The sequence below is a fragment of the Dendrobates tinctorius genome, unplaced genomic scaffold (assembly GCF_039654945.1).
Source record: "Dendrobates tinctorius isolate UK_male_01 unplaced genomic scaffold, ASM3965494v1 ptg000011l, whole genome shotgun sequence".
Lineage (NCBI taxonomy): Eukaryota > Metazoa > Chordata > Amphibia > Anura > Dendrobatidae > Dendrobates > Dendrobates tinctorius.
In genome coordinates, this window is record NW_027361679.1 from 108,111,451 (window position 1) to 108,130,089 (window position 18,639).

Consider the following 18,639-nt stretch of genomic DNA (forward strand, 5'->3'; position numbering starts at 1 on the left):
GCAGAGATATGACTCGCGTATAATCAGAGAGTGGGGACTTTCGGCCCCAAAGAATGGGCTGAAAATCTCAACTTATACGCGAGTATATAAGGTGTGAATATACAGGGGTTGGACAAAATAATGGAAACGCCTAACGTTTTGGCATCATAATCTTTGAACATGTTATAAACATGCAAACCGTGACATATGGTAATGTTTTGTAGTTGATTATTTGTGTGATGTGTATGTAAATTAACTGTTTCGCCGAATTGTAAGAACATTGATGAAAACGTGATACCAATGGCAGACCTCTCGGATTTTCAAAGAGGCCAAATAGTTGGTGCTCGTATGACAGGCGCTAGTGTTACAGAAAGTGCCCGAATGCTTGGCGTGTCAAGAGGTACTGTCTCTAAAGTAATGACTGCGTTTGAAAGAGAAGGAAAAACGTCCGCAGCAAAGCACAGGTCCGGCCGAAAGTCGAAGTTGACTGAGAGAGACCGTCTGACTCTAAAGCGAATTGTGAGAGAGGATCGCAAGACCACGGCTCCGAAAATCACTGCTGAGCTCAATGAACACCTACAGAACCCAGGTTCCACGAAAACTGTTCGTCGGGAGCTGCACAAATCTGGATTCCACGGAAGAGCTGCAATTAGAAAATGCTGCTCTCAATGACAAATGTTTCCAAGCGTTTAGAGTGGTGTAGAAACCTCCAGAATTGGTCCCTCGAGCAGTGTAAACATGTGATATTCTCGGACGAATCATCGTTTACCCTATTTCCGACCTCCGGCCGAGTGTATGTTTGGAGACAGCCGAAATGAGCATTCCATCCAGACTGCCTTCTCCCAACCGTAAAGTATGGCGGAGGTTCTGAGATGATCTGGGGTGCTATTTCGTGGAGATCCGCCAGGCCAATGATATCCCTTCATGGAAAAATTTACAGCCGCAATTATTTAGTCATTTTGGGCGACCAAGTGCATCCTATGGTTCAAGCACTGTTCCCGGAGGGGAACGCCATCTTTCAGGATGATAATGCACCAATTCATACAGCTAGAATCGTTAAAGCATGGCACGAGGAACATTGTAATGAGGTTGAGCATCTCATCTGGGCCCCACAATCCCCAGACCTCAACATTATTGAGCATTTATGGTCGATTTTAGAGATTCAAGTTGGACATCGATTTCCGCCGCCATCGTCACTCAAAGAACTGGAGGGTGTTTTAACTGAAGAATGGGCTACAATTCCTTTGGAAACAATTCACACCTTGTATGAATCCATACCTCGGAGAATTGAGGCTGTAATCGCCACAAAAGGTGGAAATACACCATATTAAACTAACTTTTGTTGATGTTTCCATTATTTTGTCCAATCCCTGTATGTGTGTAGATATAATCTATCCTTTAACCTAAAATACAAAGGAAATGTGTCAACTTGCTTAACTCTTCACAATAACAGTAATTTTGCCCATGGGTGTCCAAACTTGTACTTGCCACCATATGTACAGTATAATGTGTATTGGCCTTTTTCACAATTAGAACGCAATTTCCGATTTTCATTAGATGATATTCAGTAAATTTTAATTGAAAATGTACTTTCATCAGTTTCTAATACTGTCAGTGAGCATTGTGGGTTTGTCTCACATCCCACATTTATAAATCCACCATGCCACAATGTTGTGTAGCGGCTGGATTTTGGAGTAATGCTAGGTTCACATGAGCATATGAAAAAATTGTCTGATTTTCCATCCAGAAAAAAAGACATTTTTTTTTATCTGTTAGAAATATCAGCACTAGTAGTAGTAAGTGTTGCAGCTTTTCGCATTTCATTGCAAAAGAAAAAGTTTGTGCTCAGTGTGCAGTGGCCTGGATGAGAGCAACATAATAAATTCATCATAAATTATACAAAAAAAGTGGCGTAAATGACTATAGTAGAAGTAGCATGTCTTCCAGTCTTCATTTATCTGCCCCTTCATATGTTTTATAGGATCCAATGTGGCTCCAGTTTTTTCCCCATCCAGTGATTTTTTTTTCTTTACTTTGGTAATAATCCACAGTTTTAAAACTCCTTCCTTTCCGAGCCTTTCTTAGCATATTGGCAGCTTTGGCTTTCTGCTTTCTCCCTGCACTTAGTTAAATAGACACGAGACTAGATTAAATATTTCATGACTGCCTGCTATTCTTTAGAGAACAAATGTTATTCTATATTGCGCTGGCAGGTCTAATTTCCTACTGCTCACACACAGCATCACTTTGGCCTCCTCCAGTGACTTCTGATGGGACCCACCTCTTTGACATCGAATTTGGCAAATGGTCAGTAGTGTCCTTGAGCTGAAGTCATTTCCAAGTGATGTGACTCCTCCACAAAAGCATCCGTGACAAACGGCTGACTAGGCCAGCGAGAGCCACAGCCAATCCGAAATTCATGGGTAAATCTGTATTCAGTGAAGACAGATTGTACCAATTATAAGATAGAAGATAGTAGGGAAAGAGAAAGGAAGAGGTGGAAACAGAGCCCCTTCCCTGTCCCATATGCATGGAATCTAATCAGAAGCAACAGCCATCTCCTCTCAGTAATGTACCGTAATAATCTGTCTTCACAGAATACAGATTTTACCCAGGAATTGAGAATTTTGAAGATGATCAGTCCCAGAGGTGAAAGAAACACATTTCTGTGATGATATATTACAAAGTTTCTTATTTTCATGTGTACCAATGATTTATGAAATAAAAATTAAAATGATGGTTACTCTTTAACCACTTAATTACCTTGGATGTCATGGTTGTTAAGTACAGTTTTCAACAGCAGGTCATGTTGTCCCGTGCTCTCACTGTTTCCCTTTTTTTTTTTTTTTTTTTTTGCCATCCCTGTCTATCCGCTGGTCAGTGACTAACTTCATTGATCTGTTTTTTTGGGGTTTATTTTTGTAAAAATAAGATAGAATAAAATAACTAGATCAGTTGATAGGACTAGATTATGCATAGTGAAAATATACTGTTGTAACTGACGTCTACTACAGTATTTTTTTTTTTTTTTTTTACTGAATTTAGTTAAGGTTAGTTTTAAATAGCAAAGAGGGGGGGAAAAAAAGAAATCACTGCATGCGTCCTACAGCCTTTGAGCGCAGATCAGCGATACATATTTGATCGGCTTTCGATTGTTGAAAGAAAAAGAACAATCTTTAGATTAGTTGATAGGACTATATTAGGGACATTAATAATATTCTGTAGTAATCCGCATCTAGTACAGTATTTTTTTTTTTTTACTAAATATATTCAAGGTTAGTGTCGGTTGCGGACCTTCAGTATTTATTTTTTTTTACATGTGTCCGTTTAGTAGGTTTGTTTTTTATTTTGCCAAATTTTTTCATTTATCTTTTTCTTATAAATTCTTCTTACTTTTTTCTTCTAAATAAAAAAAAAAAAAGCTACACACACACACACACACACACACACACACACACACACACACACACACACACACACACACACACACACACACACTCTAACACGACTAATATTTGGTACTCGCACAAACCACATTCATGAAAAATGTCCCACTCGTCTCAAATCACGGTATTCAGCGGTGGAGGCATACGCCTTCCTTGCCTCCGACACTAATACTGAGGGAGAGGATCTCACCTTACTTAATTTTTCCACCTCCTTTTCTTCAAATAATAATCTTTATTCTTATATAGCGCTAACAGATACCGAACTGCCACGCAGACACCCCAGGAAAGAAAATGAACCAGCGCCCACTGTTACTGACCCCGTATGGACCTAACCCCCCCTGAAGATTGAGGCACAGATTATTAACTTTGTGGTGCAATTAGGAATCTAATTTGACACCACCGGCCTCACAGACTTTTTCAGTCTTTTTCTGAAGATTTTTGTAAATCTCATGGCCGAGAAATATTTGTACTCCCAGCAATTTTTGGCCCAAAACTCCACTACTTCATTTTCTAACTGAACCTATGTAGACACAGAAGAAATAAAGATGTTTTGGGGACTTGTCCTTCACATGGGGTTAGTGGAGAAGACACGACTTTGGCAGTATTGTACTGTTGACTGCCCCAATACTTCCGGAATTGAAGGTGCTCATATTATACCAGGGCATCATTTCCCCAATGAGGTTCCTCAAGCTTCAAAGAAAAGAAGGTCGTTAAAAAAAGTGCCGAGTATGTTACAGAATGGGGTTAAGCAAGGACACCATTTGGCAATGCGACATCTGCCACAGCAAACCTGGCCTGTGCATGTAAGAATGCTTCAAACTGTACTACACATCCATGGACTACTAAATGAATTTCTGACTTGCACAGCTCACATAAGCCAACCTGATGCACTCAACACAATTTACATATGCCACCACATTGTAAAATTTACATACCAGGAAAACACTAGATCAGTTCCAATTGTAAGATCACTTGTAGCCCTCTGTCCCCCCTCATTTTCATTCTCACCCTTGAACCCTTTCTTAGACATGTTAGAGCCAACCCCAATATCTCGGGTATTCATGTACTTCAAAACACTTATAAAGTAGCAGCATACGCTGATGACCTCCTTTTCTTCGTTACCTCGTCTAAGATCTCCCTGCCTAACCTAATGAATGAATTCAGAACATATGCTCAATTGTCTAATTTCAAGATTAATTTTTCAAAATCCGAGGCGCTTAACATTACTTCTTCCCCAGAACTTGTAAGATCTTTACAGATGTGCTTCAGTTTCAAATGGGCTACCCAACACCTGAAATATTTAGGAGTAAGACTATGTCCACATGTTGCAGAATTCCCGCGGAAATTTCCGTGGGAATTCCTGAACTCCATTCCGTGGGAAATATGCGAGAACATCGCATTTTAATTTCCGCCTATTTCCCACGGAAAAACTAGCGATGTATATGGAGGACCTCACCTCATCCATACATGAATCATACCCAAAATTTTGGGCTACTTGGATTGGATGGATGAATTTTCGAAGCTCTAGTGAGTATTTTGATCTAATGCTGGAGGCAAACCCCCCTGTGTTTAACTGAAAACATGAAGCTGAGTGGTGGACTTTGGTTGGTTGCGTACTCCTTCCCTTACCCCCTCGTTTTTTCCTTCCCTCTCCTTTTTTTTTTTTTTTTGCCTCTCTTGGCTCCGTTACTTATTTCCCCCACTCTCATTTTTCGCTTCAGCCGCTCTCCTTCTTCTTCCTCTGTTCTATCTTTTCTTTCCTATACTGTTTGCTAAAAGTTACAAAAATGAAAGACCCTCCAAATTGAACTCTACTACCGGGTCCCCGGATGTTAAGGACTCGTGGACGATTGTCTTGGTCGGGAGTTAAGTTGTATTGCTTGTATTCGTCTACTTGTCTGGTTTCAATTATTATGTTAACCTGGATTTCGTTGTGAGTCTTTAAATAAAGAATTATAAAAAAAAAAGATCACTTGTAGGGGGGTTTCTACTGTTTATGCACATAAAGGGCTTTGCAAATGCAACATGACACCCACTGATCATCCTATCAAAGTCTGTGTTCCAAAAGTCACTCCTTCCTTTCCGAGCTCTGCCATGCGCCCAGTTAGTAGTTTTCCCCCATATATGGGGTATCTGAGTACTCAGTAGAAAGTGCACACAAATTTTCAGGTCATTTTCTCCTGTTACCCTTGTGAAAATAAAAAAATTTAACTAACATTTTTGTGAAACAAGTTAAATGTTTATTTTTTCCTTCCACATTGCTTCAGTTCCTGTGAAGCACCTGAAGGGTTAATAAACTTCTTGAATGTAGTTTTGTGTACTTTGAGGTGCTGTTTTTAGAATGGTTTTACTTTGGGGTATTTTCTATCATACAGACCCCTCAAAGTCACTTCAAATGAGATGTGGTCCCTAAATAAACAGTTTTGTAAACTTAGTTGGAAAATTGATGAATCTCTGGTCAATTTTTAATCTAGGTAACTTCCTAGCAAAAAAAAGTTTCCAAAATTGTGCTGATGTAAAGTAGACCTATGAGAAAATGTTATTTATTAAATATTTTTTGTGACATATCTCTCTGGTTTAAGGGCACAAAAATTAAAAGTTTAAAAATCGTGAAGTTTTCCAAATTTCCGATTTCTTTTCACAAATAAACGCAAGTTAGAGTGTGTGCACACGCTGCGGATTCTACTGCGGATCCGCTGCGGATTTTGCCTCTGCGGATCCGCAGCAGTTCTGCAGACAGTGTACAGTACAATGTAAGTCTATGGGATTTACAATCCGCTGTGCACATGCTGCGGTTTTTTCACTGCGGAAAAGATGCGGTTTTAAATCCGCAGAAAGAATTGACTTGTCAATTCTTTTTCTGTGGATTCCGCTGCCGTTTGCCACCTATTCCATTGTCTAGGTGTCAAACCGCAGGGGAAAAACTGCTGGCCAATCCACAGGTAAAACCGCAGGTCTGCGGTTTTACCTGCGGATCTGCACGGAAAAATCCGCTGGTGAATCCGCAGCGTGTGCACATAGCCTTATAGCGAACAAATTTTACCGCAATCATGAAGTACAATATGCCACGAGAAAAGAATCTCAGAATCAGCGGGATCCGTTGAAGTGTTCCATAAAGTGACAGTGGTCAGAATTTTAAGATGTGGCCTGGTCATGAAGGTGAAAACCGGCTTGGGGGGGGGGGGGGGGGATGAAGGGGTTAAATTAATTCTGTCAAAATTCTGTTGCTTTGACATTTAGGCAGCCAGTGCTAGGCATTGTGCGACTACTGCAGTGTAAGCTAGGCTACAGATGTGACTACAAAGCCAAAGACAGCGTGGCTGCATCCACTTGTGTCATGCTATGATGTTGTGGTGCAATCTCCCACTGGCAGGGCAGCATCTGTGTTTGTGGCCAATTTTGATTTCAGCTTTCAGAGCTCAGAAGTCCATTACTTCATGTTCAATTTGACATCCATGGTGTAGCTTCACTTTCATGTGTTCAGTTTCCCTCCAGATACTGTCACACATACAGGTAGGCAGCCGGTCACGGCAGGATTGTCGAGCTTTGCAATGCATGGGAATGATTTTAAAGGGCTTTTGAAACCTGCTTTGCCTCCATGTGTGCGGACCCTGTGTGGTATATTAAGGACAGCTCCTTTCGATGCCATTTACATTACTGTTTTGTTTCCCCTTCTAGGCAAAATACATCTCCCACTGTATCGATGAGATCAAACAAGAACTTAAGCAAGACAACATTGCTGTGAAAGCGAATGCCGTTTGCAAGCTAACCTATGTGAGTAATTGTCCTTATGATGCATGAATTTTTAAAGTACAGATTAAAAAATTGTTTGCCATTTACACCGTTGTTAACCTCAGGACTTTATATGGGTTATAACTTATAATTAAAAATTCACTCGTGTGTGTTCTTTCTGTATGTGGGCTTTGCGTCACAGAATGGCACCTTCTAAGGCCGGTCTGCCATATAGTCTGCCTGTCTGTACTGCAAACAAGTGCAGGAGCTGTGTGCTGCTGTTACTTGCACCGAATCGTGCGTTCTATCCCCCCTGAACCCTACACCTTCTCCTTCCTCACAGACCCTGACGTTCATGTGGAAAGTCACTCTTGTAAACTTGCACATAGACGTCACTCGGCCCTTTTGCAGGTGCTCTTTGCATAGCAATGAATGGAATCTGCAGTGAAAATAGGGTATACTGCAGCTTTTATGCTCTTGGTCAGTGGGGTTTTGGTCGATCATGTTTTTGACGACGTGTGAGCCTATATTCACACAGTGCAGTTAAGTTCAGACGAGCTCTGCATTTTGCTGAGTATTCAAGGTAACAATTTGCATCCTTGACCTGTGCAACTGCATGTGGTCTTCTGAATAGCAGATGGGTTGCAGGAGCTGTCTGCTCTCTAAGTGCACCAGTCTGGGAAGTAAATTGGACTGCACAAGCGCATGCTGCCGATCACTCCCCCTCACCGAGGCGTGTGTGTGGGGAACGCAGTGCGTGTGCACTAACAAATAGGCTCACCTTGGCTTGAGTGATGTCCGTGTGTGGTCTGTTACGCATGTGAACTTGCCTTAAGGCAACAATCACATGCTCAGTATGTGTAAGCCAAAACCAGGAGTGGGTGATAAATCCAGAAGTGGTGACGAGTTTCTATTATACTTTTCCTCTGATTGTTCCTCTCCTGGTTTGGCTTACAGACACTGAGGTAAAATGCTGATCAAATACTGAGCTTGTGAACTTGGCCTAATGGCTGCTTCAGGTGCGTGTAAGTTGGTATGATCATGGACCCAAATGGAGGGACTGAGCGTGGCAGCTTCATATGCCTATGAGGCTGTGATGCATGCGTCAGGAGAGCTACAGCCAGTCTGTACATTGCGTTCCATTCTCAGACCGATTTTCACAGAAGCCGTAAAGCACCTCTCCAGTTTTTTCTTCTTCATTGCACCGCTGAAGTGTTGCTTTAAATATAATTCCTCTGCCCCGTCTCATATTCCCCTACCACCACCTTCATCCTTCTCCAGCATCTCTTGCATCAGTCTTCGGCTAAAAGTGATCTGCCGGCAGCTCCAGTGTTTCACGTAGCGTGCTAGAGGCCCTTCTCACAGTACACCTCTGCGAGCCTCGTTCTGGCTCTCATAGACTTGCATTGAACTGGTGTGACACAACTTCTGACTTCCGGCCAATTAGAACTTGCGGGCACAAGGTGGCGCCATCGGTTAAAGATGAAGCCGCCGAAAGATTAGTATAAGAGCAAGGACAGGGGGCTTACATTTAAAGCTCCCGCTCCAGCGCTGAACCCCCCCCCCCTGAAATGCTGGCGTGGTGCTTTAAGCAGTGCCGAGTCAAAGTTTCAGTGAGAACTCATTGTCATGTATAAGTGATCATACTCTCCCCAAATAGCAGCTACTGCCTGAAGCATCACTAAACTATTATATCTCCATACTGAAGCTGTACCCAGAACTTGTCATTGATTTTTAAAAACTGTTAGCCAAATATAAGTTATGACTGTGCATCTGTTCTCAGCAATATTTTTGCTTTTAACATAAAGGCTTAAGGGGAAGCTGTCTGCAGTATTCCACCCCAAAAACTATTTAACCCCTTAACAACCAATGACTGGTCTATCCGTCATTGGAAGCCTCCCCCTGCTCATTGCAGGAGCCCGGACCTTTCCTGGCATATGTCAGCTGTTTTTGTGCAGCTGACGTGCTGCTAACTACCATGGGAGGAATCACAATCTTCCTGTGGCTGTAAACTCGTTAAATGCCGCTGTCAAAGGCTGACAGTGGTATTTAACATGCATTTCCAGCCATCGCGCCGGTGACCCCCGTCACGCGATCTTGGGTTGGCATGAGAACCAGAGGTCTCCTTGAGACCTCTATGGTTGTCACTGCCAGATTGCGATGAGCACCACCCGGTAGTCGCCGCTCACAGCAAGTCAGTAATTCTGCTACACGCAGGCGATCTGATCATCGCCTGTATGTAGCAGAGCCAATCGGGTTATGGCAGTTTCTAGTCTCCCATGGAGGCTATTGAAGCATGCCAAAATTGGAAAAAAAAAGTTTTTTAAAAATATGAACAAAAATATATAAAAGTTCAGATCACCCCCCTTTCACTCCACTCAAAATAAAACAATAAAAAAAAAAATCAAACATAAACACATTTGGTATCGCCGCGTTCAGAATCACCCGATCTATTTTTATTAAAAATAAAGGATTAACTTAATCGTTAAGGCCTGTTTCACACATTTGTTTTTGGCGTCCGCCAAAGTGTGAAAAAAAAAGGATGCTTCCGGATCCGTTTTTTGGACGGATCCGCTTTAGCCACTAATGCAACTCTCTGGTTATAAAAACGGATCCGCCAAAAAAAAAATGGCGGATCCGTTTTTTTTTTTTTTTGCAAAACGTCGGATTTTGACGGACGTCTAAAAGCGGATGTGTGATCCACCTCTAAACGGCGTAGCGAGAAAAAAAAACAGTCAAAACGCCAGAATTAACTTTTTTGGTTGCCGTGACATTGCACTAAAATGCAATGATGGGCGATAAAAAGAACAAATCTGCACCAATATGGTATCATTAAAAACGTCAGCTCGGCGTGCAAAAAATAAGCCTGCACCCAACCCGAGATCACGAAAAATAGAGATGATACGGGTATAGGAAAATGGCACAATTTTTATATTTTTTTTTAACAAAGTTTAGAATATTTTTTCACCACTTAGATAAAAAAAACAACCTATACATGTTTGATGTCTATGAACTCGTAATAAATGAGGATGAATGAACTCATGGAGATCAACATCCAACACTGCGGAGACACCATCACATGTTTCTCAACGCAGTGATTCTAGAGCACTGCCCCCATTCCTTATGGGAAATCTGTAAAACATGCAAAACACAAGTCGCGGAGACACCATCACATGTTTCTCAACGCAAGCAATAACTAGCCAGGTCTTTCCCCGGCATTGCTCCTACTGGCCAGTTTCCTACTCCACACTGATGAGGGGCAATACCCCGAAACTGCTGTCTGTGGATGGATACCATGTTTTGGCATAGGTGGTCTTCTTCATTGGAGACTGCCCTTCCCGTGGTTGTTCCTTCCCGGGGAAAGACCTGGCTAGTCATTGCTTGCGTTGAGAAACGTGATGGTGTCTCCGCGGCTTGTGTTTTGCATATGAACTCGTAATGACCTGGAGAATCATAATGGCAGGTCAGTTTTAGCATTTAGTGAACCTAGTAAAAAGGCAAAACAAAAAACTGTGGGATTGCACTTTTTATGCAATTTCACCGCAGTTTGAATTTTTTTCCCGTTTTTCCAGGACATGGTATGTTAAAACCAATTATGTCGATCAAAAGTAGAACTTGTCCCGCAGAAAACAAGCCCTCACATGGCCATTTTGACGTAAAAAGAAATAAGTTATGGCTCTGGGAAGAAGGGGAGCAAAAAACGAAAACATAAAACCGAAAATACCTCCAGTCATGAAGGGGTTAAATGGGCATATAGCTCTTATGAAGACAAGTCCAGCAGTACTTTTACATGGTTAGTCTTCTCCTACATTACTGTGAAATCAATGTTTATATTGATATGTAAATGGCTATGGTAGATCTGACGCCTCTGTCACTCCAGAACTATTCCCCACCGAGCAGTGCTGGCATCTCCTTCTTGTTTGTTGGCTCCTTTGCCTGATGTCACAAAGCATAGAGGCTGTAAGTTATGTAGGGGTAGGCGGCACTGGGCGGGAAATAGAGCTGGAGTGACAGAGGCATCAGATCTACCATAGTCATTTACATATCAATACAAACACTGATTTATCAGTAGCAGAGGAACAGTATGGCCATGTAAAGGTATTGCTGGATTTGTCTTTATAAGAGCTATGTGTGCATATAAAAAGTTTTATGAGATCTTGCTGACCTTTAACAACCTCAGAAGCCCATCTATGTGCAGAAATAGGACAGTACCGGAAGATATTTTACCACGAGATTCCTGATAATTCGAATTTTCTCTTGTCTTGTGATCTGTTTTGCAGCAAGCACTTGCAGCTGCTTCTTGTAATAGAAATGGGCATGAGTATCCACTTTATCTGAATCTTACAGATGATTATCAGCTGTCCTGGGACCTGGCTCCCCCAATACCCTAGAGAGCCCAGACTTCATTTTTTTCCCCCTTGTTATATAAGTGACCCTTTTCTAGTGTTCCACTTAAGTCTTGTGTGTATAGCCAAACAGTGAGCTCAGGCTGATTTGTTGGGTCTCTGGCAGCCATCCCAGAAAATGTGTATTGTAGGAAAGGCAGATGTTCAGGGAAAATATGGGAACTTGCTTGAAAGAGTTGTGCAAAATAAATTTTAATGGTGGGTTTACACGTGCCGATCGGCTAGGTGAAAGCTGGTCAGCAGTTGCTTAATGACCTGTTCAGACAGGCTGACCACACTTCCATGCACACAGAATGACTGTCCTTCGGAGCCCAGGACAATGTGCTGCTGAGGAAGATAATTTTTAAGAAACCTCAACATAATTTTCCCTGACTTTGCTCAATTATTAGATTTTGGCAGCCTGCTAAGACAAGATCAAGTGCTCCATTCTTTGTAAATGGCCTGCATCTGTGTTGTCCCATCTGTTGTGCTCCTTACCCAGTGATTGGCGGCAGTGCTGAATGAGGACATGTGACAACCAAGTGGCATGAAATCTTGGTGAAACACAACATATGTTGAACACCTCATTTTACCTTCTTTTTGGATGTTATTTGTTTTGATTGATGGTTTTCAAATCTTTTGCAGTGCCCATATTAACATGCTGACATGCTCACTGACTCGAATTCTAAAGTGACAAACAATACGGCAGTGAGAATAAACGAAAAACAATGCTTAGAGTATCGCTGCAAACTCTTCTTCAGTCATTTAAGGGGAACTCAAAGGGAACCTGTCATGTAAAAACAAAAAACTTGGCAGATATGGGGTTAATCTGCAGGGTGATAGTGTTCTGACACCATGTGACCATAGCTTTATTCCTCCTGGAAGTCTCAGGCTATCAGTCCATAGGGTTATGGCCGGAACTGTTTGTCACCGCTCAGTGTATAGAGAACGGCGGCTGTAACTGCCACATCACTGACTGACAGCGGCTCTAATCCGGAGCTGCTGTCAGTCAGTGCTGGGGGTGTGGTTACAGCCGCCGTTCTCTATACACTGATCAGTGACTGAGCCCGTGCCGGTTCCACCCCCATGACTGAATACCGAACACTGCTAGACTGGGAATAAATTTAATTTCCTCCTGGCAGTGGGGCTCTCAGTGCCACATGGTGTCAGAACACTAGTACACAGCTGATTATCCCCACTTCTGCTGGTTATTAGTGTTTTTTTTTTTTTTTAACATGACCTGTTCCCTTTAATGAATTAACAATTCATGCATGGCAGACCTGGTCTTACTAGAATGTGTATGGGGCCACCCTATCTCTGTAAGGCTAACCACCACCATCTGCTATTGGCATTCTCCTGAATTATTATGCGGGCCTAAAGTTTGGGAAGTAGAAATGGCCGTCGCATGTGTAAAGCCAGTGGTATGTGGCTGCTCTTACCTGTAGACTGTTCTGAGTGGGAGGCCACCCCTCTGTGATCTCCATAGAGCCTAACAGGGCACAGAAAGAGAGCTGTGTACCGCAGTTATACTGATGTCCATTTGGCATGGCTGAGATCTCACAGAGACATGGTTTATATCAATGGCACCTTCCAGTTCATGTGTGTCGCTGGCGTCATTTTTCTCATTGACATTACTTTTTCCTTCTGTCTACAGTTGCAAATGCTGGGCTATGACATCAGCTGGGCTGCATTTAATATTATCGAGGTGATGAGCGCCTCAAAGTTTACTTTTAAGGTAAGATTTAAAACAGCCTTGGCTTTTCACCTCTGTATATTAGTGTCTTCTGTTTTCATCTGTTTACTTCTGTGTTGTCCAGAGGATTGGATACTTGGCGGCTTCACAATGCTTCCATGAGGGCACAGATGTCATTATGCTGACCACAAATCAGATAAGGAAGGTATGGCTTAGGAGTCCGTATTCTTTTCTCTTCTTATACTGTAGATATATCGTTTGACAGAACCGCTGTCAATTTATTGCTGTCTGCTTTTATTTAAGAAAAGTGACAAATCTTCTTTAGCATTTATTGTAACAAAGTAGTGTTTTCTTCTCAGGATCTGAGCAGTCCTAATCAGTATGATACTGGTGTGGCCCTGACCGGGCTCTCTTGTTTTGTCACTCCCGACCTGGCCAGAGATTTGGCAAATGACATCATGACACTGGTAAGTGAAGTGCATGGAAGACCTCTTGGAAAACATATGCTATTCTTTAAAGGGATTGACGCATGAAGACATTAAAACCACCAGCTATTACTAACTTAGTATTTTTTGGTGTTTTCTCGCATGAAGACATACCCTATCCACATGCCCCTATTTGTGTGGGAGGCTGCTTTGAGAGTGCCTTCCACTCCAAAAAACCCCCCCCAAAAAAAAACCTGTATCAGCGGGGCACCAGTGCTGTGGCAACCCATGTCTTCACTTAAATTTTGGAAAACAATTTAAAACCACATTTAATGTATGCAGTATGAACCCTAAGGCTAAGTTCTTCTGATGAGTGTATGGTACTTGTATTTCGCTGGGTAAGAAACACAGCGTTGTTCAGTTCTAGCAAATTGAGTTTTCTCTAAATCTCACTGTGCTTTATATTATACTGCAGACACATTCTGTGGTGTGATTTTGATATCTGCAACATGTCAATTTCTTTTGTGGTAGATATTTTATTTGCTAATTTTCCGCATAGTCTTGAATGAGATGAGGCAAATCCACATGTTTTAGTGTATTTCCTCAGTGGAATCACTCCTTAAAACCCTTCTAAGCATTGGCATTACCAATATCAAAGCTAAGTAACAGAAGCAGCTTTATTTAAAATATGACATACCAAAAAAGACCGCAGCAATAAAAATGCGCTCAAACGTAATGAAAAAAACACATATAACCAAATTTAATGATGGTATTAGGTGCAGAAATTCTTGTAAAGATAATGATGGATTTGATTTTGAAAGAACCACATTCACATATAAATAGTTTGAGAGTGAAATCCTGCTGTTATTGCAAGAGGTTTTTGCTTCCTCATCTGAGAGCAGCAATAATGTAGGTAAAGAGACCCTGATTCCAGCGATATATCAGTACTTAGTTTCCTGTTTTTCAGCCATTCTGACACGATCAGCGTTCTTAGATGTAGCTTGTAGCAGAGCTGAGAAAGCTAACCCTGACCACACCAGGCTTTCTATGTACATAGTCTATAGACAGTGAGCTGCTTATCACAGGAAAGGGGCATAGTCACACCAGGTCTCGGGAGCTGCTTTAGTCCCAGCAGTAATAAGGTCCTGCAGATAAAACCTTCATTATAAGTATGTGACACACAGCTTGATAAGTGACACAAGGCTGAATTCAGTGTTTTAACTCCTGCATTATGCTGTACTTGGATTACATAGCAAAAACCTGCTGACAAATTCCTTTCAAGAATGTATGTTTAACTTAAAACAAGCTCCAAGAATGCTGAATCTGCAGAACAGTTTGCGATCTAGCCAGGCATTATGATGTGCTGCTTTGGTGAAGTTCCTGGCAGCGGTGCTGGAGTTAACTCTTACATTTCATTAGTGAATACACAATCACTCTGTATATTGGTGAGATCTAAAACCTTTCACCTTTACAACTCTTGATTTGATTTTTTTACATTTGAGAGACACTTGCGTTGTAGATCATTCATAGTTAGCTGATTTTCATCTCTATGCCCCTGGAATTCAGGATGAAACCATGCAGAACCACGTGTGCTTCACCTTTGTAAGGCTACTTTCAAACTTGCGTTATGAGGCGCAGCGCAGAGCCGCCACTAAGCTCCGGCCGTGCCTCCTCCGGTCAGCTCCTTTTATGGGCGCAAGACACGCAACACGTTGCCTTTGGCGCATGTCGGCGTAGAGCCAAAAGCAGACCAGCGCGCGACCAGCATACCCAGCGCTAAATATAGGGTACGCCGGTTGCATGCAGCATCATGCGCCCATAGGAGGAGCTGACCGGAGGAGACGTGGCCGGGGCGGAGCTTAGCGGCGGCCCTGCACTGCGCCTCCTAACGCAAGTCTGAAAGTAGCCTAACCGTTAGCGGTAAGCCATGTCCGTCGTTTGCTGCATGGTTAGCGGCCTTGTCATGCATAGCGCACCCTTCGTATAGGACATGGAACCAAGCTGGTGTTAATGGTTTCCCTTTCAGTATTACATTAGCTTTATAGATAATTCCTCTAAGTGATCACCCTGTGGTTTGATGACAGAAACCATTGTTTTCAGCAGTGCAGCCATTGATCACATTGGTGCTGGTTTCTGCATTAAGCTCCCATCTTTAATACAATAGTAGAGTGAACGGCAATCTATAGCAAACAAAGATCTCTGATGAACCCCTGTTGAAGAAAGCTACCCATGAATGTAACGAACTTGTGCATTGGCCCTCAGCTACCCGACTGATTCCAAAAAAATCATTTGTAGGCTTCTTTAAAGAGATCATTCAGGATCCGTTAAGATCCATTTTGTAAAAGCTCTTATTTCTGTTAAAAATGGAACTCCTGATTCTAATGTGAACAGCGCCTAAGTCCAACGCATTATTTCCAAACGAGCACGATGTACAATAAAAACAATATTGTGGTACCGTGTTAGCCAGAAAAATCAATGTAAAAACTTTTATGCCCAAGATAAATATACTTTTGGCCATAAAAGTATTTGCTACCAAACGTGCAGAAATCCTTTTTGATCCCTTGTAGATGTCTCACACAAAGCCATACATCAGGAAAAAGGCCGTTCTGATCATGTATAAAGTGTTTCTTAAGTATCCGGAGTCTCTGCGCCCAGCGTTTCCCAGGCTGAAAGAGAAGCTGGAGGACCCTGATCCAGGTAAGCGTGCGCCCACTGCTCCGATTGTTGTCATCCCACACCCATTGATACATTTGGTTATGTGTGCCCTTTTTGTTTCCCACTCCCAGGGGTTCAGTCCGCAGCGGTGAATGTTATTTGTGAACTAGCTCGTAGAAACCCCAAAAACTACCTGTCATTGGCTCCACTATTCTTCAAGCTCATGACTTCTTCTACTAACAACTGGGTCCTAATTAAAATTATTAAATTGGTAAGAACGTAATCGCGTGTCCTTTTCTCTTCCCATGTAATTAACACCTTCTTTAAACAGCATTAAAACTCGCACCTCTTCACAAGACATGAAGGAACCGGCCTGCCATTTATATTTAACCGTCTTAACTCCTCGTTGTGACTAGACTTATTTTTTCCGACAAACAGAGGAAATTGTTTGCAGGCATGCTGAATGACAAAACACGGGGAAGATTGTTAGACAAACTGCAAGTTTCATTTCTGCACTGACCAGCAATCACTGAATCCACCAAGAAAACTTTTGAGCCAAAGTATGAAACACAATTCACTGCAAGCGAAACGGCTACAAACCTTTTAAATACATCTTTTTAAGCCTAGAATTACCAATTAAGTCACAATGATTCCCAAACAGTCGCCATGTCCAGGTCCCCCTGTCCTCTGTATCTGTCGTGATCCTGTTTGGTCCCTTTGCACATTCCTCACCCCATTGATATAAGGTAATTAGTGATGCCAGTCTTGTGGTTGTTTAACAGCCATAACACATCCAGGGACTGCCTGTTTATTAGGCAATCGCTGCATGTGTTGCTTCTGTTGAACAGCCGTGAGACTTGTAGACTCAGTGACTCGAACATAGTATTCGAGAACGCAGAATCTACTCTTAAGGCACGAGTGTGCTCGGATACCACCTTACCTGGGAATGCTCGCTCATCACTAGTAATATAAAGGGTCTTATTGATGACCAATGCCTTGTACTAGGAAGCGATTGGATAACCTTCTTCTCTGTCTGTATCCACTACACTCTCTGGTTACTACAGAATAGATATAAAAGGGTCGTCAAGTCTTAAATAAGTCTGCAGTCACTCTGTGTGACTGGAGACTTATGAATCCCCCCAGCACTGTGCGCTTCTAGGATTCGGCAGTTTCTGAGCCGGGAATGGCGGTGTTGTATACGTTATACATGCTCCCTGGGCAGATACCATCTGGTGGGCCTCGCTCAGTACAAATGTATGGAGTGAGACAGCACCGGCTAGACTGCTTCATATCGCATACATCACCATCCCTGGCTCAGAAACCCCTTTAAGGGATTGTTCACTTTTGTTTGGCACTTGATTATGTGGCATTTAATAATACTTATTTCAGGTTCTTCTACTGCACCATTCTTCTGTTCACTTAATTGCTGCTGAGGAGGGCGTATGTGATCAGACATGTTCAGTTGAAAAATAAGCATAAGCAAACTGCATGTGGCATATCGGTATTTCCATTGAAGGAGGGAGATGGGCTCTTCTGATCACAAGCTTGTTCCATCAGCTGCCATTATGAGAACAGGAGAGCGGTGCACTGAGAGGTCCACTAACCAGTACATGAGGAGAGCCTATGCATTTACAGTGCCTTGAGAAAGTATTCGGGCCCCCTGGAACTTTTGAACCTTTTCCCACATATCATGCATCAGACATAAAGATACCAAATGTATGACGTTGTTGCGCCACCTTTTGCTGCGATTACAGCTGCAAGTCGCTTGGGGTATGTCTCTATCAGTTTTGTACATCGAGAGACTGAAATTCTTGCCCATTCTTCCTTTGCAAACAGCTCGAGCTCAGTGAGGTTTGATGGAGATCGTTTGTGAACAGCAGTTTTCAGCTCTTTCCACAGATTCTCGACTGGATTCAGGTCTGGACTTTGACTTGGCCATTCTAACACCTGGATATGTTTATTTGTGAACCATTCCATTGTAGATTTTGCTTTATGTTTGGGATCATTGTCTTGTTGGAAGACAAATCTCCGTCCCAGTCTCAGGTCTTTTGCAGACTCCAACAGGTTTTCTTCAAGAATGGTCGTGTATTTGGCTCCATCCATCTTCCCATCAATTTTAACCATCTTCCCTGACCCTGCTGAAGAAAAGCAGGCCCAAACCATGATGCTGCCACCACCATGTTTGACAGTGGGGATGGTGTGTTCAGGGTGATGAGCTGTGTTGCCTTTACGCCAAACATATTGTTTGGCATTGTTGCCAAAAAGTTCGATTTTGGTTTCATCTGACCAGAGCACCTTCTTCTACATGTTTGGTGTGTCTCCCA

At 42.4% G+C, this 18,639-nt stretch overlaps 1 protein-coding gene across 2 annotated transcripts in view; it reads left to right on the forward strand.

The window, feature by feature from the left end:
• The window catches only part of AP3D1 (adaptor related protein complex 3 subunit delta 1), a 135,332-nt gene that overhangs the window by 63,101 nt on the left and 53,592 nt on the right, over positions 1-18,639 (forward strand). For both annotated transcript variants that reach the window (XM_073546053.1, XM_073546044.1), the window contains exons 2-7: positions 7,104-7,199; positions 13,197-13,277; positions 13,360-13,440; positions 13,595-13,702; positions 16,228-16,357; positions 16,447-16,586. In XM_073546053.1, the coding sequence (XP_073402154.1) occupies positions 7,104-7,199; positions 13,197-13,277; positions 13,360-13,440; positions 13,595-13,702; positions 16,228-16,357; positions 16,447-16,586 (636 nt within the window). The remainder of the gene's footprint in view (positions 1-7,103; positions 7,200-13,196; positions 13,278-13,359; positions 13,441-13,594; positions 13,703-16,227; positions 16,358-16,446; positions 16,587-18,639) is intronic.